At 48.0% G+C, this 26,103-nt stretch overlaps 1 protein-coding gene across 1 annotated transcript in view; it reads right to left on the bottom strand.

Moving 5' to 3' along the window:
* The window catches only part of CAMTA1 (calmodulin binding transcription activator 1), a 249,262-nt gene that overhangs the window by 19,176 nt on the left and 203,983 nt on the right, over positions 1-26,103 (bottom strand). The window contains exons 9-19 of the mRNA XM_030463641.1: positions 24,126-25,981; positions 21,867-21,993; positions 20,971-21,105; positions 6,403-6,542; positions 5,967-6,163; positions 5,566-5,644; positions 4,393-4,708; positions 3,483-4,006; positions 2,142-2,329; positions 1,166-1,412; positions 639-710 (exon numbers count right to left, since the gene is read on the bottom strand). Coding sequence (XP_030319501.1) covers positions 639-710; positions 1,166-1,412; positions 2,142-2,329; positions 3,483-4,006; positions 4,393-4,708; positions 5,566-5,644; positions 5,967-6,163; positions 6,403-6,542; positions 20,971-21,105; positions 21,867-21,993; positions 24,126-25,981 — 3,881 coding nt within the window. The remainder of the gene's footprint in view (positions 1-638; positions 711-1,165; positions 1,413-2,141; positions 2,330-3,482; positions 4,007-4,392; positions 4,709-5,565; positions 5,645-5,966; positions 6,164-6,402; positions 6,543-20,970; positions 21,106-21,866; positions 21,994-24,125; positions 25,982-26,103) is intronic.

Here is a 26,103-nt window from a genome sequence, read left to right as displayed (position 1 = left end):
GGGCACAGTGAAAAGGGGGCCACAAGTGACAGCCCCCAGAAAAAAAACCAAAACCCCACAACAAAAAAACTTAAAACAAAAAGCCAAAACCCAAGAACCAAAAAGGAGAAAGAAAGGTTGACTTCTTTTTCTGGGTTTGAGAACTCAGCCTAAAAGCAGGTCTCCAATTAGAGTCTGGAGAACAGTCTCAGTCCTGGAACAACTTGCATTGAGTTAAAACATGTGACTTCCCATAGTTTCAAAGTTTAGTATGTGCAAAATAAAACAAGGTATTTTTCATCTTCGCCTTTATCAAAGGCAAAACCAACTTCAATTTCACAATGAAATTTGGCAAGCAACTAGTCAAAGATTAGTCTCACCAGGCTATAGCATGCATAAAGGCCAATATGGAATACATCACTGCCCTCTATCTGGCACCAAAAATGCAGGTTAGCATCACAAACAAAACCCTTTCATGGACTACCTCCAAACTTAAAATTCAGGACATGAATTTTCTTCCCTTTTCAGTTTTCTCTGAGCAGGGTATTTCACTACTGCATGCTGAAAAGCATACAAGAGGCACACAGAGATAATTTCCATTACGAAGGGCTGGGTTGATGGCACTTACACATTTTCTATAATTCCCCTTCCTCAATTACCTGCTTGTATTTTCGGTAGCAACGCTGAATAACCGCAGCAGCCACCTCTTGCTGTTCCCGGAGAGGACGACCCTAAGGGGAGAAGGAAAGGAGCAGGAAGTAGTCAGAGAGCACCAAAAAAAGAGGACAGATGATGTTAAGTGGCTCACAGCACCCAATCTCTTCTAGCAGTGCTGTCTCATTCTGGTCTAGGCATTCCCTGGAGATATCTGTGCTGTCAGTTCATGGAAGGGACCAATCCTCAAAATTGAGACTGACAAACAGGCAACTAAAGAGGAATCTCTGAGATGTATTTTAAGAATATGCTTTGAGAGCTGCGTTCTGGCATAGAAGACAGGGCATGGAATTCAAATATCTCTCCAGCTGAGTAGTTGCTGGGTAAACATCAATAAGCAAATGCTACAAGCATTGAAAAATTATGACAGAATCTGTATTTTTGTCCCAGAAGTGCGTATTGCCCATACATTCCTTTTGTAACAAATTAAAATTCTCTCACTTCTAAAAAAGAAGACATTTTGGCCACGTACCTTGTATTTCCTGAACACTGTCTGGACGAGTTTGGCAGCTTCATAGAGTTCTCTCTGCTCATGATCAGACAGAGTTAACTGTGCAAACTCATTTTCTACCTTCTCGCTGGTGGACGCACTCAGAAATTCAGACCAGTCTGCTGCTGAGGGAAGGCTGGGTTTCTCAAAAGCTATTTCACTGATTGGTGAGCCTGCAGGGCTCAAGCTGGTGTTCGAAGAAGGGGTCAGGGGTTCACTATACAGACTTCTGAAATACCAATGACAGTAGGAATTAATGGCTCACAAAGCAGCTGAGCTGAGCTAGCATCACAGGTAAGAACAACAACATTTCTCTGTTCAAGGCAGAAACTCCTCTCTCTGCTTCCAACCAACACCTCATGCTCCTGAGCCTGCCTGGACTGCACTGTTCAGATTTGGCACTGAAAAAGAAGTCACAAGCCGGATCTTGTGGCCACTTGCACAGAATCACAGAATCATCCGAGTTGGAAAGGACCTCTGGGATCCCTGGCACAACTTGAGACCCTGCCCTCTTGTCTTGCTGATATCTGCCCGGGAGCAGAGCCCGACCCCCCCCCTGGCTCCAACCTCCTTTCAGGGAGTTGGAGAGAGTGATGAGGTCTCCCCTGAGCCTCCTCTTCTCCAGCCTCAACACCCCCAGCTCCCTCAGCCCTTCCTCACAGGAATTCTGCTGGATCCCTTCACAGCCTCCTTGCTCTTCTCTGGACCTGCTCCAGCACCTCAATCTTCTTCCTGAGCTGAGGGGCCCAGAACTGGACACACTCCTCCTGCTGCACTCACACCCATCCTTCCATGAGTTTGTGGCCACAATACATTTAACCACGAGTGCATTGCTGGGTTTGGAACACCAGCTTTGAGCCCCAGTGAGAAAGAACATCTGCAGGCTAAGGAATGGGTGCATGCTGCCCAGAATTCAGACCCCTCAAAACCCTAGAGCAACTCCCCAGCTCCCACTGACCTTATCTGTGCAGCACTGGGCAGATGATCGACATCAGCAAGGTAACTGGCCAGCCAGCTCATGGTGGTGCTCATGGCAGCACTCTCTGTTCTCTCCACCAGAGATGACTCCATTGGCACAAAATTCTCCCGCTTGATCCTGTCAGGCGTAGCTTCAATAATGTGCTCTGCAAGTGTCATCATGTTCACCTGGGAAGGAGAGGAGAGCAAACTTTGGCTGCCTGGTAGCAGTAACCTTCGTGCTTGAAGGTTACATCCCAGATGGCCCCGTTTTCCCCAGACTTATGGTAGATGGAGTTTGTCCCAGCATTGGAGAGAAAGTCATTAATCAAAGCTCATTTGCTTTTCTGTCTCTTCTGACAAAGCATGTCAGGGTTTCATATTCCCCGGATCTCTTTCTCATTGACTGTATGGGGAGCCTAACAGATCTAGAAAAAGGTTTATGTCACTGGACATTTGTTGTACACAGTGTCAGCTGTCACTACTATCTTGTTTCCAAAGGAAAAATGATGTCACCACTGTTTCACAGAGATGTGCAGCAGAGCATGTCAAGACTATAAAGGTACATCAAGAGAAGCTAAAACCCTTGGGACCACAGCTTTGTCAGGAATCTTTCTGAATCATATTCCTCCCCCACTAAGGTTCACAGGAATTTTTAATACTGAGAACAGAAAACACTTCTTGTTTTGCCAAGATCTGCTTCATCCATGTTATACCAGCAAGATGAGAATATTTAGAGGTGCAAAACAGTGCTTCCATTACTCTTTTTGCTCAGATGACTAAACGCAGTATCATTTCCCCCATGACTACTTCTCATCTGCCTGTTCTGCTTCTATTGTGTTTTTACTTCCTCTATTCCATACCTTGTGAATTTTTTTCTTCCCTCAACCCAGTCTCTCCCCTTTTCCACCATTATGTCCTTGCCCTTTAAAGCGCAGCTGCTTGGCCTGCAACCACAACACTGCCTCTCTTTGTCACTCTATCTTCATTAAGAACTGCTTCCCAGCTCCCAAAGGACTAGAGGGCCACCTTACTCTCATTTACTGATGTGACCAGGAGACTCTGCTTTTTCTGTCTTCCTTGCAAAAACTGCAAACACTTTTGTGCATTGAGTGCACTGCTGAAGCATATGCCAGTCAGTGATCCTAAGTGCTAATCATCAGCCTTTTGTGTCTGGGTTGAGACTGGAAGAAAGAATACACCAACCACACAACCACCTCCTTTCACAAAGCACAATTCAGAGCCTCCAAAAGCCTCCACAGAAGGTTCTCAGAGTGAGGCTCCTCTGCGAAGCCACCGTTTGCTCTGAGACTGCTGACATTGGTGCTACAGGTATGTTTACCTGCAAGTCATCCATGTGGTGTAAGCAGTCCTCATCCCCTGCATTGTCCCTATAGCACAAGAGCTCTCCATCCACCATCTCCCTGTCAGCCATCATCAGCACATTCATCTGCTCTCGCTGGCGGAGCCGATGGGCTGCAGTGTCCTTGCCCAGGGGTGCCCTCTTGGGGCTCCCCGCCACCTGCGCTGCAGAGACCCCGATATAAACCTCTTTTGGGTTCCATTTGATGCCTGCTTGGCTGCCAGAGCCCCGGTACCCAGTAACTTCTGGGATGTGCTGAGAGAGCTCCCGGCCAAAGTCCCTTATCCCTTCGCTTGGGATGATTGTCTCAGTGGTGGATTGCTTGGAGCTGGAGTTCTGCTTCCTGAGGCTCGGCTGTTCCAGGCTCAGAGCAGTGGAAAGCAGCTTCTCTTGCCGGGCTTGGAAATACTCAGGGCTCAGCTTATGTTTTTTGGGTGCAGGGTAATCTTTCTGAGTCTCACTACTGTAGTAACTGGAAGGTTCTGATCTTGGTCGTCTCAGCTCTGCAAACAAAAAGATCAATGGTCAAAACAAAAAGCATGCAACCCATGACTGCTGTAGAACAAGAGCTTCTGCTGCAGAGCTGCAGACAGAAGTTTGCACTGTGGTCTAAAACACCTGGCAGAACGTGCAAAGGGAGCAACTATCACCCAGGGAGGGTACCAACTCAACCACTGGTAAGATACACATCTTTATAAAGCAAGAATTCACTCCTCTTACCCATCCTTAAGCAAACGGAGAGAGCATATGACAAGGAGCCCACAAATAAAGAATTAAGCCTCAAGAGCAGGGCTAAAGGCAGCATCTGCCACCCAGGTGAGCTCCTAGCCTCTAGGTTTTGACATGTCATAGAGCAGCAAACCAGGGTGTGCCCTCAGGGTTGTTTTACCTGTGTTTGTACTGGAAATCACAGTGACTCCCTTCTGAGGCTCCTGAGAGGCAATAAGCTCACTGTGCCACTGGGACACCCAGTTCTCTGTGTTGGAGTCTGTGCTCGAGGGGCACTGAATCCTGGGGTTTTGCCCAAGCTGAGTTTGCTCATCTCTCTGCAGCTGCTCCAAGCACTCTGCCAACTTCACGTGGCCCCGGGACCTGGCAATGGCCAGTGGCAACCTCCCAAGGGAGTCAGGGATAGAGATGGCTCGGCGGTCCCACTTGTACAGCACAAGGGCTGCATCCATGTGGCCCAGGGCACAGGCCCACATCTGAAAAAGAAAAGACAACTGACCCACTGGGCAACCTGCCTTCACCTTCCCTTCACTGCTAATGCAGTGGAACCTGGTCCCCAGCACACAGAAAAATTACTCTGATAAGTAAAACATAACATGCTTGAACCCCAGCAAGAAGCCTTTATTGATGTCTTGTCCCCCAAAGGGACATTACAAAGGATTAGAAGTCTCCTATGACAGAGAAACATTCAACTACCAAAAAGCTGACAGTTGCAGGTCTTATTAAGTTGTAAGGTGTTGTGGTTTGTTTGTTGTGGTTTGTTTGGTTTGGTTTTTGTTTGGTCTGGTTTCTGTTAGTTTTGTTTTGTTTGGGGTTTTTTGGTTTGATTTGGGTTTTTTTTTTGACATTGGAATTACTGCAGAGACAGTCTCACATGCAAAGGAATCTCTGAAATCAGAAAAACCCAGACAGGTCTAAAGGTTGAGAATAATAAAATCAACACTCTGCAGCTGCAAACTGGCACTCTGGCTTTTTTTTTGATTTCATGATTCCTATGACCAAGACATTGTAATTACTTTATGACCTCTACAGCCAGTGAATCAAAGAGAACAACCTGAAAGAAGGCAAGTAAAACCCTTTCACCAGGATGACAGTGGAGACTAGATTTTGAGTAAAACCTGTCTGTCCCCTTTCCTCATGTTATTCAATGAAAAGTTTTTCTCACTGTGATCTCCCTAACAAAATGCCAGGATGCTGACAGTGCTGGGTCTTTACCATTTGCACAACAAGACACATTTACTCTTCAGAGCAGAAAACACATTAGGAAAATAACACATCAGGAAGAACTCCAGAGGGTCCTCAGACTCCCTCACAAGACAGACTTTGCTCTTACCAGAGGAGTGCAAGAGAAATGATCCACATTCAAAGGGTCAACTTCCAGCTCCAGATCAATGCTGTCTGCATGTTTGGTGCTGCAGAGGGAACAACAGAACAAATGATGAACAGAACAAATCCATAGCTTCACCCAGTGCACCACACGACCAAGACATGGCCATGCATATGTGACACACAGATTAACTACAGACAGTGACCCCACCAGAGACCTTAAGATCATGATACATCCAGTGATTGGACTCATCCTCTCAAGAGACAGATCCTGTCGGACCAAGGGACAGGAACTTCAGGGACTTGGCTGTTTGCAAGCGACAACCAGAAACCTGGACCAAGCAGAGCTTATCTATGCTTCTGCCATGCTTGTACTGACACCCAAGAGCCACACGGGCTGTGTCTTACCGCCATTTGATGAGGGTCTGGATGAGTGTAGCATAGCCCTGGGCAGCAGCTAGGTGGAGCAGTGTCATTCCTCGGAAAGTCTTTGAATGGATCAAGTGTTTGGACTTTGCCCAGCAAGCACGACTCATCATCTTCTCACACACCACCACCACGCGGCTCTCAAAGCAGCTGCCCAGCGTCCCAGTCCCAGAAACGCACTGAAACACCACACACATCCCAGTTTAACCAGTGAGTGGAGCTGCAGCCTGCCCTGACCAGGCAGCCTTTCACTTCCAGAAGCACTCAAACAGTGGCAAACGTGACTGAAAGCCAACTGCAGTTTACAGACACCCCCAAACCAGACTTCTTGTTTAATAAAAACTATAACACCGCCCCCAAACCAAACTCTGGAAAGAAAGCACAAAGCTGCTGTGTCTGGGCACAGCAGGATTCATACCTGCACCTGCGTTCCTCCGCTCCCATTCCCATTGCTCCCACCTCCTGCTCCTTGTTTGTGCTGCTGGGAGCCTGTCATTTCAGCCATTCTCCTCTCCATCTGCTCAAGTCTCTCCAATATTGACATTCTGAACTGGTTATCTAGGTGGGAGAAAGCCAGAATAAGGATATTTCCATGAAAAAGAAGGATCAGGTTTTGGAAGCCCACTGCAGATTTGCTTTGCTCCCCAATGCACAGGGACACCTGCCCTGCACACCCTGGTTTCTCAAGTTCCTGCAGCATCCCTTTGCAATTCCAGAGAACTTCTTTAAAGAAAAGAGACAGAAATACAAAAAACACAGGCAGAAGTCTGATAATCCCATGTGATTGTAGCTGTATCCACACAATAAAGGACCAGTGTAATACAGCTTCTTTCAAAACACAAGTAAACCCTAAGCAAACACAACCATTCAGACAGCATTTCAGTAGGGTAAGATCTGACAAATTACTCTGCATTTCAAAGACAATCCCCCTGCTTACAAGAGTCCTGAATCCAGCTTGGGTTGCCTCCTAAAACCATGCAATAGTGATACTTGGAGGCAAAAAGACTACTCTGCTTCCTTCTTTGCTAAGAAAAATGAGTCCTTAAAAAGGCATTTGCTCCTTCCCTGACAGGCTCCCTTTCCTGGAAAACAGCTCCAACCAAGTGCCAGGAACAGACCTACCAGAAATCAGAGTATGGGCAGAGATAATCCAATGACATCATTCTGAAAAGCAGCACAACTCGAGTCCTCTTGTCCCTGCAGAAGTCTAAAGGCTCTATTAGTTATTTTCTTCTCCTTGCATTACAACCTGCCAGTGTGATACAGCTGCTAATGTCTCAGTAGTGGAGAAGGGAGATTTAAATAGGTTAACAGGGCATTGCTAAACCTGATGCTGTAGAGAGAACTCAGCAATCTTTTTGTGTTTAGGGGCAGCTTGAGTGGCTGCAAACACAGAGGGCTCCTTCTGACTTGTGACCCCTCCTTCTGACTTGTGCTTCACACAGCTCAGGTAAAGCTGGGCAGGATAATTTTGCAGATAGGGAACATGTAATGAATCTTGCTATCATACTAAGTGTGTTTAATAAAATGTGGGGGAAATACAACCCTCATCCTATTTTCTTTTCATGCACACACAGTGATGATGTAGTGGTGCACAGCACCATTAGTCTAAGAACAAAGCTCAGTGACAGCAGTAAAAATCTGTGTATCAAAATGAACAAGCTCTCATTGGGCTTAAAGAGACAGAATTCTCTGAGTGACTGAATCCTCCCTGGAAGGCTACAAAAGTACAAATAATACACTCTGCAAGGCATGACTCTCACTGGATGGTATTACAAAAATCTGGATCTTTCTGCTACACGGGAGCCCGTTTGCAGACCACTGATACAAGACACTCGGGTCCACTGGCTAACAACATCCCCTCTCCCTAGGAGGCTGCTGTGGTTTGGCAGTAGAGAAGAGCTCTCTGCTCCCTTCTGAACAGCTCCAATGGGTTGTAAGGCACTGTCCTGCCATGCAATGGAGCACGAAGTGCCCTGCTGTGCAGTGTGTCCTGCAGTGCAGTGTGCCCTGCTGTGCTGTGCAGTCTGTCCTGCTGTGCAGTGTGTCCTGCAGTGCAGTGTGCCCTGCTGTGGTGTGCAGTCTGTCCTGCTGTGCAGTCTGTCCTGTTGCAAAGTGCTGTGTGTCCTGCTGTGCAGCGTGTCCTGCAGTGCAGTGTGTCCTGCTGTGCAGCGTGTCCTGCAGTGCAGTCTGTCCTGCAGTGCAGTGTGTCCTGCTGTGCAGTGTCCTGCCCTACACTGCAGCACATCCCACACTGGCTGCCCAGGAGTGCAGCCAGCACCTTCTCCCTACCCCCATTTCAGAGGTGAGCTCACTATAGTCTTTTCTCACTTAGTCTGACACCCTATTCCTTACCATTAATGCCTTATTAATAAAAGTCAGCTGTCCTGCTTAATTGCAAAGCCTCTGTGAAAGCCACTGACTGTTAACATGAAAAAAACACTGCTCAGGCAGATGTGCTCTCAGGGCTCTGTCTCTGAGCTGTGCCCAGCACACAGCAGCAACTCCAGTTGAGTTTTCCTGGCTTGCCTTTGTTCCAGGAGTGCTGCAGTGTGCTGCAGTGCAGTCTGTGCCGCCCTCTCCTCCTTCCCCATCGCCAGGCAGAGCACGTAGGCTGCAGAGATTCAGGGAGACCTGGCACTGAAATCCTCTGCCAGAAAGAGCTGCTCAGGCACCAGGAACAGAGGCCACGCTCACCATGTTCTGCTCTGCATGTTTCATGCCATTCTGTCTTGTTGGGTGGCCAGGACTTGTGTTTTATTAGAGCTAAGAGTAGCAACAAACACTGGGTATTGTAGCTGAGCCTCTGACATCATATCAGCAAAATATCATCTTTTTGAAAGAAGAAGAAATGTGGCTCGAGCCAGTGTCACAGAACAAGAAGCCCAGGGCTGCAACGTACTGGGGATTTGCTCCCACCATTTAGCAATCAAAAGAGGGTAATTATTCTGTACAGTCATACACAGCAGGATAAAATTATTTCAGTGAGATGCAGAAGTACACTGTGCAGATTACTATTTCCACCCCCCCCCCCTTTTTCTTTTTTTTTTTCCAACCTGAAGCCATTGTGAAACAGAAATGTCCTTGTGTTAATTTTCCATACTATGTGATCTCTAATGAGTGAAGCCACCACCTTTTCTGATACAGGGTTAATGACAAGTACTCCTACTCAGGTAAGTTGCTAAAGGGATGTTTATCACCATCACTGTCCCCACACTGGAGCACTAAAACAAAGGAAGAAAAGCAGGGAATTTTTCTTAGGAAACAGAATTTGAAACAGCATCTCGTGCTCCCATGCATTCCTATTCAGACACCTAGACAGTTCTCCAGGTAAGTATTTAGAGTAGGTTTACCTGATTTTAGGTAGCCCAGGGTGTCTGTTTGACTTAACAGGTGTCTGAAGGACATACATTATAAAGTCAACTCACTATTAAACCTACAGGCTTCAGCATCTTACAAAAGCAACGTGGGTTTTCACAGGAGGTTGTAAATTACTGCTAAGTCTGCAGGCAGGTCAGAAATATTCCAGTATTAGTACAATGAGAAGCAGAAACAAATATTCAGAAGCACCCTTAGGAGTGAAGGGAGCCCTTTCCACACGTAGGAAACATTTACTGGTAACATTTACTCAGCAGCAGGGTGCACCCTTGGATTAGAAAACTCCAGACAGCAAATGAGGTGAGTGGGGTGGATGGAGAGCATCTGTATGCTGCCCATCTTCCAGTGATTAAACTTGTTACCCAAACAGCTAGAATAAAGACACAACTGACTGACAATAACAAAATCATTTCTCTGTGTTTCCTTATTAAATTCCATGGTATCCAGTATACCACATTCCAAAGCAGTCACTTGAGGTGCATACGCTGCAGTAGTCTATCTAATACAAGAAAATGAAAACAAAACAACTGAAGGGTGAGAGTGAGAACAGGAAAGGCAAGACAGCAACTAGCTCTGATGCAGGAGTTGGTACATCCTTAACAAAACACAAGAGTAACACCTAAACCCAGTGGAACAGCTAAAGGAATGGACACCTTCCCCTGAGGTTCCCCCTGGACTCAGCAATGAGACAAAAGGCTCCTCTGCTTCCACATGGAGGCCAGGACAAATGACAGATTATTGGGTGAGTCTTCAAGTGACCTCCCCTAGGAATCAATATTCTGTAAGTTCCAGGTCCAAGTTTGCCAGTTTGTATTGAACCATTATAACTTCTGCACTCTCAGTAACAGGAGTTGTTGAAAATAAAAGTAGAACTTACAGAACAACTTTATTTCTTATTTTTCTAGTGACACTCTTCTGTCTTGCTCACTTCAAGGGTCTGTCCAGAGCCACCTGCTCAGCAGGGACACAGTTCCTTAGATACAGGGACACAGTTCCTACATTCTTGTCTTTATATTCAACAGAGGATCTCATGATAAATACCTATCACACAGGGCACTGAAGACAAGAGCTCAAAACCACATAAATCAAGTTGTCAAAATAAGCTTTTTTCCTGTATTATCCAAGGAATCTAAATGTCTGCAGCCCAGCAAAAGGAGAGGTCTTGCAAAGGCAGTGAAGATGCATGTGGATACAAACCTATGCATGTTTGGTTAGGAAATGCAGTGAAACTATTTATGGTGATATTTACTTGCAGGGTCCCCTCATCCTGAGAAAATCAGTTGTTCCAGTAACATGTCAGGGCTGGCTTGCTCCACATTGCCAGCAGCCAGAGAGGAGCTTGGCTGTCCCAGCAGGGAGGGACTGGAAAAAGCAGCTTGGTCCAATTTTGACCTGCACTGAGAAATTGGTATGAATCTCACACTCATTTTCATAGAACATGAATCATCACTGAGTGCAGAACAAGCTTCTTCTTAATATGTATTCAGAGGGAGCCTACTGCTGATTCTAGGAATGATAGCAAGTTAAGAACAAAACATTTCTGGATATGCAAAACTGTTCTGGTACAAGTCTCCTAAGCACAGATTTACCATTTCACAGTGTGTCCACCTGCACAGTTATGCCAAGAGAACCTGGATATAGTTTCATGGTACGTTTCTTTTGCCAGGACTGGTTTAAACCAGTGATGTTTCCTTAGCTCAGCTCCCTTCACTGATGAATTCAAAGCAGACATGTACCAACAACTCTATGAGCCATTGCAGCAGGCACAGTAAATGGAAAATCTTAACCCTCAAGACTTCAAAAGTCACATCCCCATTTTTTCCCTTAGTGTCATCCAACAATACTGAACTTCCTCAGTAAGAATGTGAATGGAGCCATTTATGCTACTCAAGCCTCCATCTGAGGCTGCAAAAACACCTGCCCTGGGAAGCCTGCTAACAGCTCCTGACTGCCCATACCTGATATTAAAAGGGCACCTAAAGCACAGCACTGCAAACATTGGGCAAATTTCTCCCATGCAAGGAGGCAGCAGGGTTGTTACCAGAAAGGTCTGGGATTGTCCACCAAGTGGGAGTGATGCTGTAGAGCTAGCAGAACACATGCTGCCACTCCCTCATTCAGCTGGGTTGTCCCACCAGCAGGAGAGAAGACAAACAAGACCTTGATAAGGGTGGAGTCTGCACCCTAAATGGTCCAGAAAACCAGAACCAAATCCAGGGGAAATGCCTGCACTGCAGAGCATGGTTACAGTGCTTCACCTGCCCCACTGCTCCTCTAAATGGTCCTCCCCATCTTCTAAGCTGAAGATCTTTTCCAAAGGCATTGCATTATTTCTCTTTTTGAAGCAGTGTTCCTGATGGGTGAGCACCAGCTCAAACCATTGCCTCCTGTTCATGCTTTATTACAAAATGTACTAAACCAACGTTGGGAGACACAGAACCTCAGATAATGCTCTGTGTGAATGGTGCCTAAAACACCAGTGTGGTCCAGACCTCCTCTGCTTGGCAAGCCAAGTTTGAGAAAATAGCACAGAGAGTTGCTTTTCTCATCTCTGCACACTGCTTTCCTGGCAAGTGAAGATCCAGAAGGATCTCCTCCTTCCTCCTTTTTGCCAGGCAAGCAAGCAACTTGCTACACCCCTCACAGTCCAGCAGTGCTGCCAGAACTAGTACAGAGGAAACACTGCTTTGCACTGATGAAAAATAAACCATCAGCTCTTAGCTGTAAGCCACATCCATCCCCACTGCTCTTTTTAAACACTCTCATCTGGAAAATTGCTCTTTTCCCTACACCTCACAATCTAAACAACACGAGTATCTGACTGGAAGGCCAGAAGGATGAGGATCCATGATATCCTGCACATTCCACTGGGGCAATCGATGCCCAGAATATAATTATTTCACCAGATTTCACTGCACTAATGGTGCTGCATGAGGTCTGGACCTGCACATGTTCCCAAGTATTGTGATGAAATACTCAGGAGGCAAGAAGCCACTCGGAGGGCACTGGCTGCCCAGCACGTGCAGTTTCTTCCACAGAAGTTTCTGCACTACAACAATTTCACTCTATGAACACACAGACTGAATTTAAGAAGTGCAACAGCTGAGCACTGTAAAAAAAAACCAAAACAAAGCAAAACATTCAGCACAAAGACATTTTGTGTGCAAAGCAAGGAAGACATCCCATATTCTCTCATCCTGTGCAGCTGTGTGTGGGGATGGCAGCAGTCTAAGGACACACCACTTCTCCAAGTATCACCCTTCTGTTCCTGTTTTGCAGAATATGTCACTTGCCTATAAAACCTTGCTTGATTTTTCTATACAGTAAAAATCCTGGACACCTTGCTTATCCCAATTTGGTCTGGATTGGTACTTATTTCTGAGGTGTTATCAGTGCAGGAACACCTCTTTCTGAAATGAAACTGCATCTTCATAGCGTATTACAAAAAGCTCTGCTTAGCAGTAAGATATTAAAGGTCAAGGTCTCTGCCAGCACATGAAAGCACTTAAAATTGTTATTTGGTATTCTAAGACAAATGCACATTTGTGCTGGTGAGGAAGGTCCCTTCCAGGTCTTTTGACTTGTGAGAAATGCCACAACTGCTGAGGCACAAGATGAGGAAAACACTGTATTTACACACTGAGCCTCAGTGACAGCTGAAGAGAGTCTGTGCTTTCACAGAAGAAATAAACACTACCAGGCATGGGCAGGAATAATGAAGTAATCCAGACCTGCAAGTACAGGCACTGGGAGTGACTTTAAGCCACTAATCCACTTACCAGGGCAAGACTTCTTATCAGCAACACTTTCCCCATAGTTTTCCCAATGCTGTAGGACTTCAACTACTACTCCCATGCCATTTAGGACTACCCTGTTCCTCTCCATCATCCCCAGAAGCCAGAGCTCCATCAAAAGATGGTGTATTTCCCTACTTTTCTTCACTATACCATCACAAGAGGAGAAGGGGGGTGGCTTGGGCTGAATTTGTACCCAAATGTCAGTGTCTATACCAACAGCAATAAAACACTTGCTGCCTCTCTTTGTTTTTCAGGCTTCTCTTCCCCAGATCTTAGGGACAAGAGGATTTTTAAGCTACTTCAGCAAAGCAGGGAAGGCTTTAGAGATACCATGGGGACTTGATGTATCTTACAGGCAGGGCAGACTGCTAATGATGTCACTTCTTGTACTATTTGGTAATTCATACAGTAACTGTTGGCTGTCTAAGGTCACTATCTGCACCCCAGATCAGAAGTGGGTTTCCCTATAGGTGCCAACACTCTGAAGGATATTGGTGCTTTCTGGATGTATACAAAGAGCAACAGCCTAGGAGGACATGCTGTGCTACTGCTCACCTGCACAGTGCTACCCACTGCTCACACAGACTCCCTTCCCCAAGGGTTACATGGGAAAGGAGCTATAAACAGGAAAAAAACACCTCATGAGGCACCATGCTGTATCTGTGCTATGGTACTGTAAAGACAGTGAAATCTCTGACCTAAATTTTCTCTTGTAAAAAGTGCAAACCCAAGAAATCAAGTATTTACCCAGAAATCACCAAACTGATGAACAGAATGATATAAAATGGCCTCTATCTGCTGTAAAGTTAAAGAAATAGGGACTGTTACAAGCTACAAAAGCATAATATAAGAATATGTAAGGAAAAGAGACCAAGATCTCCTTCACTGGAAGCTTTCAGAAAGTCCAGTGAAGTCATGTTTACCCCAGCTCTAAACTGGGAGTGGCCTGCATAGCATTCTGAATCCCTCTTGCTAGTCCTCTTTTTGATGGAGTGCCCTGCAAACCAAGATTTTTAGTAACCTGGCATGAAGCAGCATCGTGTTTCAAGCATCCCTAACTCCCCCAAGGAAAGTCTGGGCTACTGACCTCATCCTGCACCATTCCAACTGGGAATACAAGACTGCTATAGGGGTGTTAGGATGCTACCTGTCCTTCTGCATGTGTGATGCTACACTAAAAGTGCTGCCACAACTCCGAGCCTGCACCTGAAAATAGCCCTTGAAGGGCTGGGGATGAGTGAGGGAGTAGATGGAAACGTGACTGTGTCCCACAGCTGGGGGTACAGGAAGAAAATAGGGGAGGAACAGGGAGTTTAAAAGGGGAGCATTCATGCTGGAAGTACAACGGAGGAACGGAAAACACAGAAGCATGCAGACTGAAACCCAAACAAACACTGCACGACAACATCATCCTCTCATACTTACTGGAAGCAGTACTTTGTCACATCTGCACATCCACCTGCAAAGGGTGGGGGTCCCCGACCCCTCTGTAGTGCCTCTATCTGCTTCCAAGTAAATAAACTGACAACATCTGGCACCAGAGGACTGACCTGGGAGGGAGGCTATAAAGGCATCAGCGGAGGCTCCGGCCAGCATCCGGTGCAGACCACACAGCGGGGGCGGACAGAGCGGGCTCCCCCACAGACCTGGCTGTCGCCTCTCGCATTCTCGCAGCCAGCTGGAGCTCCTGGGTCCTGCCGCAGCCCGGCGGGGTCTCAGCCATGCCCCCCCCGCACTGCCGCGCAGGGCTTAGCGCTCGCCGGCATCTTTGGGGAGGGGGCGAGTCCTGCCGCCCGCAGCGGGAGGCGCCGGGCGGTGTCGGGCGGCCGGGGACATGGCGCGGCACACAAAGCCCGGGAGCCGGAGCCGAGGGCCGGGAGGCTCCGCTCAGGGGCCGGCTGAGGGGCCGCCGGTCCCGCATGCGGGAGATGTGCGAGTCCGTCTGCGCGGGGGGAGGGGGGGAGCTGAGCCGCCCGCCCTCCCGCCCGCCGACCGCTGGACCCTGCGGACGATCCCGCGGCAAGAACGGCGGGAGCGGACGGGCAGCGACGGCACCGTGTCCTGAGCGATGGGTCCGGCGGAGGCCACCCCCCCCCGTTACCCCAGGAGTCACCAGGGGCCCATCGCCGCCTCCGACACCCTCTCACACCCGCAGGTACCGGTAGCGCCGGTACCGGCCCCGGGGCGCCCGGGCGGCCCCAAATCCCGCCGCCGGGCGCTTCGGTTTCAGGCTGCCTCGGCGGGGTGCGGCGTCCTACCGCCGCCTTTCAGCCCCCGCCGGGGCCCCCCGCCGCCGCCGCCACCGCCACCATACCGGGATGACAGCCCCGACCGACGGCGACCCCGCCCCGCGGCGGCCGCCGCCTCCCATTGTCTGACCGGAGCGGCCGGGCCGCCCCGCCCCGCGGTGACGTCACGGTCCCACTCCCGCCGGCACCGGGCGGTGACGTCACCACCCTGTCCGTGACGCCTCCCGCTGCACCGGGCGACGTCCTCGGTGTCTGTCTGCCCGGGCCCGGCCGCTCCCGGAGCTCCCGCATGTTCCCCCCCCTGCTCCGGGGGCGGCACCTCCAGGCTCTGCCGTGCGGCTCTCCTCATCTCTCCTCACACTAAATAATGATATTTTTCCTCATAGCTCCAAGAAGGGAAATCTGCTGATCGTTAAAACCCCTCACATAATATCCCAGAGAACGTTCCCCGATCCCGGAGGAGCTACGGGTCCCGGTTCTGACTCGCCCGGGTTCAGCCACCAGCCTGAGGACAGACAGGCACAGACAGGGAGCACGGAGTCGGAGACTATTTAGGAAAACTAGAACTGGGATAGCCTGGAAAATGCAATAGACCAGGAAAAAGCTGAAGTTCGTTCACAGTGTAGTTCCTAGGAAAGAACAGCCATCCGTGTCCTGTGCTAAAGCCCCACAACAGGGTACAGGGGGACAAAGTGCCTCTGGTGCATGAAAAGAATCTGCTAAAAGCTAAAGCCCCACAACAGGGTACAAAATGTTCATCCCCCTTCCTGGGGAGACCCCAAATAGATCATCTCTGTGCTACAATCCAGGATGTGAAGTTAAACATCACATCAACCCGGATGGAGAGAGGATTGCTAACAGTGCTGCTGTTCATGGACAGAGTTCTTCTACAAAGACTTTTATGGCAGCAAAACAATGTTTCTCAGGACCTCACTGATGCTGAGCACATCTCTCCTCTCTGAGGACTGTTTGTTGCCTGCATCTCCTCACATCTGCATGCTACAAAGGGTGTCTGGTCCAGGTAAACACAGACATCCTCTTTGGATTCTGGTGAGGAACACCCACAGCCTCAGGGAAATCACCAACCTGTCAACCTGAAATGCCACAGGTAGCACACACACACTGTACTGTCACACATAACTTGAGTGCATGTGGTCCCATCCACCTTCCCTTAGGTGCCACAGGTATGGCCATGTCATGCTAACAGGAGTGAGGCACCAAACCCCACAGTCTTTTTCTGTTTTTTAGCTGAGAAAGATAGCCAAATCCTCCACTAAAAATTCAACAGTAGCTGTAAGGCTGCCTGTTATGCTCTATAGCATCAGGACCATTCAGCACCAGTCACCCTTGGGCATCTGTCTTGGGTTAGTGCAGGGGTGCTTTGGAGCAGGGGAGGCTTCTGTGAGAAGCTGCTGGAGGCTCCCCAGGTTCCAATTGCTGCCCTGCCCCTGGAAAGCTGGATTTGCCTCTGCAAAGGGAAAGGGAAACTGTAGAAATATAAGAAAAGGACCCACTGAGTAGAGTAGAGAATTGAGAGAGAAATGACACAGAAAAGACATCAAGGTAAGTGAAGGAGGAGGAGGAAAGGTGCGAGCAGAGGTTTCCCTGCAGACTGTGGCGAGATGGCAGCTGTGCCCGTGCAGCCCCATGGAGGAATACAGTGGAGTAGTCCCTAAAGAAGCATGGTGGAGCAGTCCTTGAAGGACCACGATGTATATTGGTAGCCCCTGAAGTGTCACAGGTGGGCAGATGTGAAGAAGCAGCCTGTGCAGGACTGCAGATAGGGGCAGATGTGGATCTGCAGCCCTGGAGGACCCTGTGCCAGGGGAGGTGACTGTTCCTGCAGCAGCTGTGACTCTAGGGACAGCCCAGGCTGGAGCAATCTGTTCCTGAGGGACTGCATCTAGTGAGAGGGACTCATGTCAGAGGTGTTTGTGAAGGACTCTCCCATGAGAGGGACCCCACCCTGAAGTGGGGGAAGAAAAGAGGAAGAAAAGGGGCAGAAACACCGTGTGGTGAACTGACCCCAATCCTTGTCCCTCTGTGCCACTGCGGGGGAGGGAGGAGTGAAGTGATCCAGGCCTAGGAAGAAGGGCGTGGTGGGGAGAAGGTATTAAGATCTGGCCATGTTTTTCTAGTTCTCTTTATAGATTAAATTAGTTTTTTTTTTTCTTTCCCAAGTTGAACCTGTCTGGTTTTGCCTGTTGCCATAAGTGGGGAATACTTCTCCCTGTCCTTGTCTCAATTAATGAACCTTCAGGTGGATTTTCTCCTCCCTGTCCCATGGTGGAGTGAGTAAGTGGAGGTCCAGTTGGTACCAGCTGGGCCTAAACCATGACACCATCCCATACATACTTGAACTCATCAGTTCACATGTTGTCTGCCCATATTTTAAGTGCTGCTTGAGCTCCTTATGGTAGCATTCACTCCTCTGATGTGTAAGCATAATGCCAAGGAGCACTCACATCAGTCTCCCTGGAATTTCTGGATCATGTCTCATGCCATGGAAGCCATGTCCATCTCTATGGACACTTCTTGAAAGCACCAAGGGTTTCAGTGGAGGAGAAAAAATACATGCTTTCCTTTCAAAATCTGTACTAAAAAGACTCTTTAATTTGTTACATCTGTCACTGTTTGCTTAAAAAGTTTTGTTTGCATGAAGAGAACCTCTTACAGACAGTAACTGAAAAGTGAGGTCAAATGGATATGGAAGCATATGATGGTTTCTGAAAACTGTCAGTTTTATTGGGAAAGAAGCAGAAGCTGCCAAGTTTATGAGAGAATATCAGGGAATGGGAATGCTTCTTTTATGAGAAAGACTTTCTTTGGAAAGAAAGATCACCACTATTCTACCACTCAGAATAGAAGAAGGGAGGTTGTGTCTAGTTTGGAAAAGGGTGCCCTACCCTCTATACTGCAGAACAGACACTGAAAGGGGATGAAGCCCTTCAGAGGATCACCCCTTAGAACTCCTCTGCACATTCCCTCACTTGGCTTGAGAAAGTTCTGTAAACAGGAGGCATGGAAGGATTTGGTCTCACAACACTTTTGAGTTGTCTGCACTAAATTATCAAGAGGAGCTTGCAGAGAAATTGAAGCTACTGGTCTGTGAGCAGCTAAGGACTCACCTCCTTAAGAAACAGGCTAAAGGCTAAACTGTACCTGCAGAACTGAACAAAGGCAGTTTAATTTGTGTCTTGATGTAACTGAAAATATACAGTTTACATATAAGATGTCTTTATTTTAAAGACATTTGTGGGAGAATTATGTAAGACAGAAACTGCTTATTCTTTTACTAGGCTGTTCCTGGGGTATGGCTGACTGCTAACCCTGCCTCTCTTGCAGCTGTCACACTGGCTGGAATCATTAACTGTGTTCTAACAGTGCAAAGGAACTCAGTGTTCCATTGAGTTAATTAGGAAGAATTTTAAAATTCTAGTCAATATTTTGGGACTACAAACATTCCTTGAAATTCTTCCCTCAAGACTACATTACAGACAGTAGGGCAAGGATTTGAAGCAGGGCAGTTAAAGTAAACAGAGGAGACAGGGATTTGTGTATTTATTCTATTGATAGAATCAACTCAGGTTAGCTTACACCTTCCCTTGCTAAGCTAACATTTGTTCTCTAAGAATAAACAGCAAAATGTTGCTAGTCCTTTAAATAAGAGTGTAATTTGCTCCCTTTGGAGCACTCTGCATCAAGGCAGAGGTTTCTGATAAGTCATGGTTAGGATAATTATTCAGTCTCTTTCCCTGAAGGGCCTCTGCAATGCAGAGGTCCTCTTACTTTTTTTTTTCCCCTCCCTTAGCAATGCCCTAGTTTGTTCACTGCTGCAGTCCCCCTCCCTTCCACCATCACCACATCATAACAACCTCTAATTGAGAGCTCACCTGCTAACCAGGAGCTCCCAGACAAACTGCAGGAACACCAGAGACAGCACTCACAGCCACCTTCTGCACCTCCTCCCCATTCACCAGCATGGAGGGAATTGTCAAACAAGGATTTAAAAACCTCTCCACCTTGCAGGCCAGACTGGAGAGATTGCTAAGAGCTGAATATCAATCTCCATCACATCAGCACTGGCTGTGCTTCACATGCAGCCTTAGTAGCAGATGAAAAGCACCTGCAGACTCTTCCAATACTCAAAATTCAAGCAAACTCAATTTTCATGCTGAACATCAGAATATGAACATCAGAATATGCCCACCTCCTCTTTCAGAGCTATTTCCAGTCCTCTTTACAAGTATGACTACAGCCAAGTTACAAACCTCTCTGTACTCCTGCAACAGCCAGAGTGATCTGTCTCTGTTCCACTGATGTCTGACAAATGCTGAAAGCAGTGCTGCCCTGAAATGTCCCTCTTGCATGTGGCATGAGAAACACTACAGCACAGGTCAGAAAGTGGAGACAAACTCAACATTTGTGTTATGTGACAGGGAGAGCCAGGGAAGGATGTGTCAGTCTGCTGCTGACATCAATAGATAACCTTGAACAACTTGATGCATGGAAATAATGCCTGATGCTACTCTGAAGGACATTCTATTTGCTCTCCAACTGCCTTCAAAAGCATCATCTCAGACTCTGCACACGTACGTATGTTGCTCTGACAGAATTCCAGCTAAAAATGGCTCCTCCTCACCTACCCCAGATGCACTGTGGGTGCTCTAATCAGCTGTGCTTCAAGTCTGCTTTGTAAAAATAGCAATATTTTAAAGGCATTAAGCTGGTATCAAAAGTAATATCCGTGGCAGATTTGCCAAAGCATGTGTTATATCACAGTTACCATGTTTATAGCTGGCAGACAAAATAGGATGAGGTTAATTGACTGAGGAACAAACTGCATCAGTACATTAGCTCATTATTTCTCCTGCCTTCAGGATGACCTACAGAAACAACTACTCCTGTGACTTTTCTTTTGTGTAACACTTTGTAACATTAACATTAGGATCTCATCTCTGAAATCTCTGAAGACTGATGATTTGATCTTACTGTACTTACATCTTGCATTTAGCTGAGAAAATAAGACACTTAGCAAATGGCTCACCAAGCAGGAGTGCTGGGACTTTGCTAAGGTTGTACAAAGAGGAAAGGTGAAAGCTGTATTACTGTTCCTTTCCCAGCATGTCACACAAATCAGCTTTTTCACTCCATCTCCTTGATCTCTCTTGTTGGAAGTTGCATCTCTCTAGCAACCACACTAAGGAAATGGACTGGAAGGGAAATGAATTTTCAGACTCCTAAGTTCCTCTGCTATCCTTCTCATTTTGCTCCTTTATAAAATGCATTTTTAGGGCATAAGGTTATCAGGTAAACCTGAACCTAAAACTTGCACACACAGAGTCACCCCTGTGTCTCCATTCCAACAAATGCAGCCACATTTTGTTCACACCAAAAGAACTAACAAATTTCAGCATGAGGTTTTTGATTAATTGTGCAACAGACCTTCCCTGCAGTACAAACTCACCCCTCTACAGCCCTCCCCCACACCAGAAGTTGCTCCTTTCCTTCATGGCCCTACCATTTTGTGAGTTCCAATAAAGAATATTGCATGCTTCTTACCATCCAAAGACAGCCAGTCATGCTGGGACGAAGGCAGGGTTGGCAGAGCTCTGGCTTTGTATTCAAACACCACAGAATTGGAGATGATCTGATTGTTGAAGGCAACTTGCAAAGTCACAAGCCCAGTGTCATGAGCTAGAAGGAAAGGGCATGTGGTAAGACAGAGACCTCCCCACAGAAATGCACAGCTAGATATTACCCTATTGATCTCCCCATGTGCTGAGCAGCAGGATAAGAGCAGAAGCAATGAGAGGGAGCATTTGACAATATTTTTTGTGACTAGACAACTAAAGAGTCCAAAATGCCAACCTGTATTTTCAAACATGAAGAGTAAGGTTGAGAGTCATCATATGGGTTGTTTTGGCAAGAGGCAGAATCACACGTGTTCATAAAGATTAATCATCCTCACTGGATTTCCAGTGGGAAGCTAGGGCCTGACAATGAAGCTAAGTTATTCTCCATGCACCTGAGGTCATCCAGCACTACTGAAAATTCCTGCAGGGAGGCTGGAGGTGCTCTTATCCTGTAAGCACCAAGGACAAAGTGCAGAATATAGGCAAATTAAGAGTCAGCAGAGAAGTGAGTGCACCCCTGAAGAACAGTTGCTCTTTAATCTGCTATTTCAAAATTAAAGAAATACTTAGAATACTTTATATTATTTAAAATGGTTATTTTAAAGCTAATTCAGAGCTTCTAAGTAATGTTCATTGTGATGTATCAAGATCCTAAATTGCAGTTCTTACTCTAAATAGGTCAGAGAAAAAGCAAAAGCTGCTTGACCTTTATGCACTACCTTCCACAATATGTCCATGACTTTAGTTAAGACATATGCACAACACTATGAGGCTGAGAACTTGCTCTGAAAGCCCCAGCTTTAGGAGAGAGATGTTCCTTACCTGGGCAGTAGCAGCGCAGTACCCCTGGCTGAATTAAAGATGCAGGCACTGAGATCTGATCAAACAGACAGCTGTAATTATTGCTGGCTTCCTGCCATGGACCAGTAATTAGGACTTTTACTCCTCCCTGTGAAGAGCAGAGGGGGGTGGGGATGGGGGGAAACAGCATTACAGAAGAAATCTCCAGAGAGGGCCGTGCCCTGAGATGGCAGACGAGCCAGGCTGGCACTCGATGGCAGCGGATGGCACAGAGTGGGTCTGTGTTTGCACAGGTCCTTCCATCCACCACAGCCCCAGCACCAGGGCCAAGCCTGTCCCAAACCACAGAACCACAGAACCATCCGGGTTGGAAAGGACCTCTGGGATCAGCAACTCCAACCCGTCCATTCCCCCCGTGGTTCCCAGCCCATGGCACTCAGTGCCACATCCAGGCTCTTTGGAAAGATCTCCAGACACGGAGAATCCACTACTTCCCTGGGCAGCCCATTCCAATGCCTGATCACCCTCTCCAGAAAGAAATTCTTTCTAATCTCCAACCTAAACCTCCCCTGGCACAACTTGAGACCCTGCCCTCTTGTCTTGCTGAGAGTTGCCTGGGAAAAGAGACCAACCCCCCCCTGGCTCCAACCTCCTTTCAGGGAGTTGGAGAGAGTGATGAGGTCTCCCCTGAGCCTCCTCTTCTCCAGCCTCAACACCCCCAGCTCCCTCAGCCTCTCCTCATAGGGTCTGTGCTCAAGTCCCTTCACCAGCCCAGTTGCCTCCTTTGGACCTGCTCCAGCACCTCAATCTCTTTCCTGAGCTGAGGGGCCCAGAACTGGACACAGGACTCAAGCTGTGGCCTCACCAGGGCTGAGCACAGGGGCAGAATCCCTTCCCTGGACCTGCTGGCCACGCTGTTCCTGATCCAGCCCAGGATGCCATTGGCCTTCTTGGCCACCTGGGCACACTGCTGGCTCATGGTCACCTTCTTGTCAATCCAATCAAGACCTTCCTCCTCCTGTCAGCTGCTCTCTGCCGAAGAACGCCCCAAAGACGTTTTAGCGCCTGACACTATTGCTGGGGAAGAAACGCAGCGGCCGCAGGACTGGGGGCAGCAGCGGGGCCTCCACCGTGGAGAGAGAGCCCCGGCCAGTCCGGGAGAGGAGCACTGGCCCCGCCATGCCCTCTCTGCCACTGCCTCCCTTCCCATCCCTTCCCCGCGGCCCTGCTGCCCTCGGGCGGCCGCCGGCGGCAGCGCCTCCTGCCCGCCCTCAGGTGCGGCATCTTCGGCGGCCTCGCACCCCGCCGGGCAGGGGCTCAACCGCACCGGGGAACCGAGGCCAACACCGGCCCCATCGCCCCCTGCCCTGTCGCTGGAATCCGTGGACGAGATGCTCGGGTGGGTTCCGAGCGCACACGGTGTGTGCAAAGCCGGAGGAGGACGTGTGGGTTCTGCTGAGGGCTGGAGAACCCACACAGCCAGAACGCAACCCTAGAGCCGCGTTGGGTCTGAAAAACCTTCAGTGAGGCTACGCAGATGCATGAAACAAAAATAAACCCATCTCTGCCAGCAGAAGTCAAACGACTCGTTAGTGTAGCAATAAATAACAACAACAACAACAAAAATACATTTCCATGGTAGCAGCAAAGCAAAGATTTGCACCAGAAAGGGTGCAGGTTTGCTGTCAGAACTTTCTGTTGATTTTTTAGGACCTTCTGCACAAGCAAGAGTCAGACTGTCCAGACAACAAAGTACAGCAGTATCTGTCATCCAACACAGCCAAATGTCCCCCTAACACCATGTCCCTCGCAAAGGAAGCCTAAATGGGTTCACCTCTTACCAGTCCATCATTTCTCCATGTTAAGCAATCAATAGATAACACCAGTGGTGACCACCACAGACTGTGTCACGCTCCAGAGAAGAAGCAATGACATGGTCAGACCCAGTTTTCTACTGAGACAGGAAAAGTAGACTCCAACTTGTGATTACTCTAAGATGGGTAACCTTGAAGCTGTCATGGGGGAAATACTCTCCTTTTCAATGAAACAAAGCATTTCTGTTAGGATGCTTCCTAAGTGAAGGGCCCTGTCCCACTAATGAAATGCTTAATTAAAACTGCGCTCAGACACGCAAATGGCCTTGGATTCTCTGACTTCGAAGAGATATATTTTTAAAGCCTTGTCAAAGCTTTAACAAAGCAGCTCTTTGGGAGCCCTTATTAACAAAGCAACGAAAGATAAACCAGTAAATATCCCTGAGTAAAAAGCACTAAGACTTACCTCAGGGTAAGACCATTCTGGTGAATAATCTGTCACCACGAACAAGCGTCCGCTCTGCTGTAGCAACCCCAAAGTGCCTTGTGCTGCAGCTGCTGAGACCACCTCAGCCACATGCATGTATGCCATCGTGCTGGCTCCAGTCTCTGTGCTGCTGAGCTGCATGTTGGCTTGCTGAGGACTGCAGCAAGGAATGCACATTTCAGCCTGGTTGTATGTTGCTCTGTTACTGTCTTCAGGCTGAGACAGTCCGGCACTGTCCCCTGACACCAGCTGGTGCCCATAGAGAGCATTGCTCCCACCTTCTACCGATATGAAATCGTTAATTAGATCAGAAAACTGGTTGCTGAAGGAGATGTCAAAGTGGTCCAAGTTAAGCTCCATGTTGGAGGAGTTATTTAAGCTGGGATGGGCCACGGGATAGAGTCCTTGTACCATGTTTCCTTGGAGAATTGGGAGATTGTTCCCATTCCTGATACCCCCGTTGGCCTCAGGCTGTAAGTAGTGTTCCGTGCTGCAGGCTTGAAGATCCCCTGATTTAAGTAGATTTTCATTCCCTTCTGCCTGCTGGGAGGTCTCCATGGGAACTTCAGCTTCTGCAGTCATAGCCTGGAAGTTTGCTTGGAACTGCATGAGCTGGAGAGAAGAAGTGGACTCTATTCTGGTTTCCACTGTGCCGTTACAGTTGGAAGTGGTTTGGGAGGAGGACTCTGTTTTCACACTGGGGATTCCTAACGTGTTCACAAATGAGCCACTTGTGTCATTCAAATTGTTGTGAGTGTTTTGCTCAAGGGGAAGAGGTTTGCTGGCATCCTGCAGAAAGAAGCTGGGGGAAGGGGTCTGATGAACGTGAGGGCTCTGAACAGTCTGGTTGAAGCTGGAAGAGTAGTCCTTGTTGGAGTCAATGGCACTGAAGTCCATCTGCTCCAGGGTGGTACTTGGGCTCAGACCCCCTCCAGATGGAAGCAAACCCGAACCAGTAGTGAGGGTGAGAGTGTTAGATGCAGAAGTAGAGGAAAATGCTTCTTTGGACATCTGTTGCTCGAAAGATGTGTCCTCGGTTTTAATTTCCTTTGTGAGGGTTGTATTGAAATTGAAGCTACGTTCTGTTGTGGGTGACTGTCTTATGTTGGTACTGATGCTGTCATTTTTCATACCTCCTCCACCATATGTCTGCCCTTGCTTGGGATTGTTAAGAAAACAGTCAGGGTCAAAATTCATGGTGGTTTCTGGAATTTTTCTATTTCCATCTAAAGTTGTGGAGAGCACGAGTTCCTCAGAGACAGTGCTGGGTAGCATCGACAAGCTCTCTGAACTGCCAGTTGTTGGGAAAGCAAATTTGTGTCCATCTGAACTCACAGCAAGTACCAGTCCTTGCGCAGCTGCATCTGAGGACAGAAGGTGTTGATTTGGGCCGGAGGTGGGTGACATGGTGTACACAGCTTCACTGGTGACTTCTGACATAAACACGGTGGCACTTTGTGACAAGCTTCCCATAACTGATGCTACAGCCATACTGGACACCCCAGTCACAGCCGGGCTGTCCGCCATGTCGGGGTCACTGTTCAACCCACTGCTGATGGACACGGGAGAATTCTGTGTTGTGTCAGGGACCTCCACCTGGTTCGTGGAAGAAACCTCGGTGCTGTTTTGATGAAGCAACACGGGTTTGGCCACTTTGCCGTTCCTCTTCTCTCGGCTGGAGGCTTTGCCATGGCTGTGCTCGTTCTTGCCTTCAGAAACATCGTTGTTTTGTACCTCTGAGTGAGCGCTGTACCCACCTGTCCTTGGTTCCACCTTTGGTGATATGATGCGGTGTTTGGCACTGTTACACTTGTGATGCACGCTGCTTCCTGCCCCTGTGTCAGAAAAACAACACCTGCCATTCAGTGGAGAGCAAAAGCAAGACAATCCCAGCCACCCACCTTAGGGCTGCAGCAAAGGAGAGTTGTGCTTAGGTGGCACACAGGTGAGAAAGAGA

Source organism: Calypte anna, chromosome 21, assembly GCF_003957555.1.
Source record: "Calypte anna isolate BGI_N300 chromosome 21, bCalAnn1_v1.p, whole genome shotgun sequence".
Taxonomy (NCBI): domain Eukaryota; kingdom Metazoa; phylum Chordata; class Aves; order Apodiformes; family Trochilidae; genus Calypte; species Calypte anna.
This window is presented reverse-complemented; position numbering and strand designations above follow the sequence as displayed.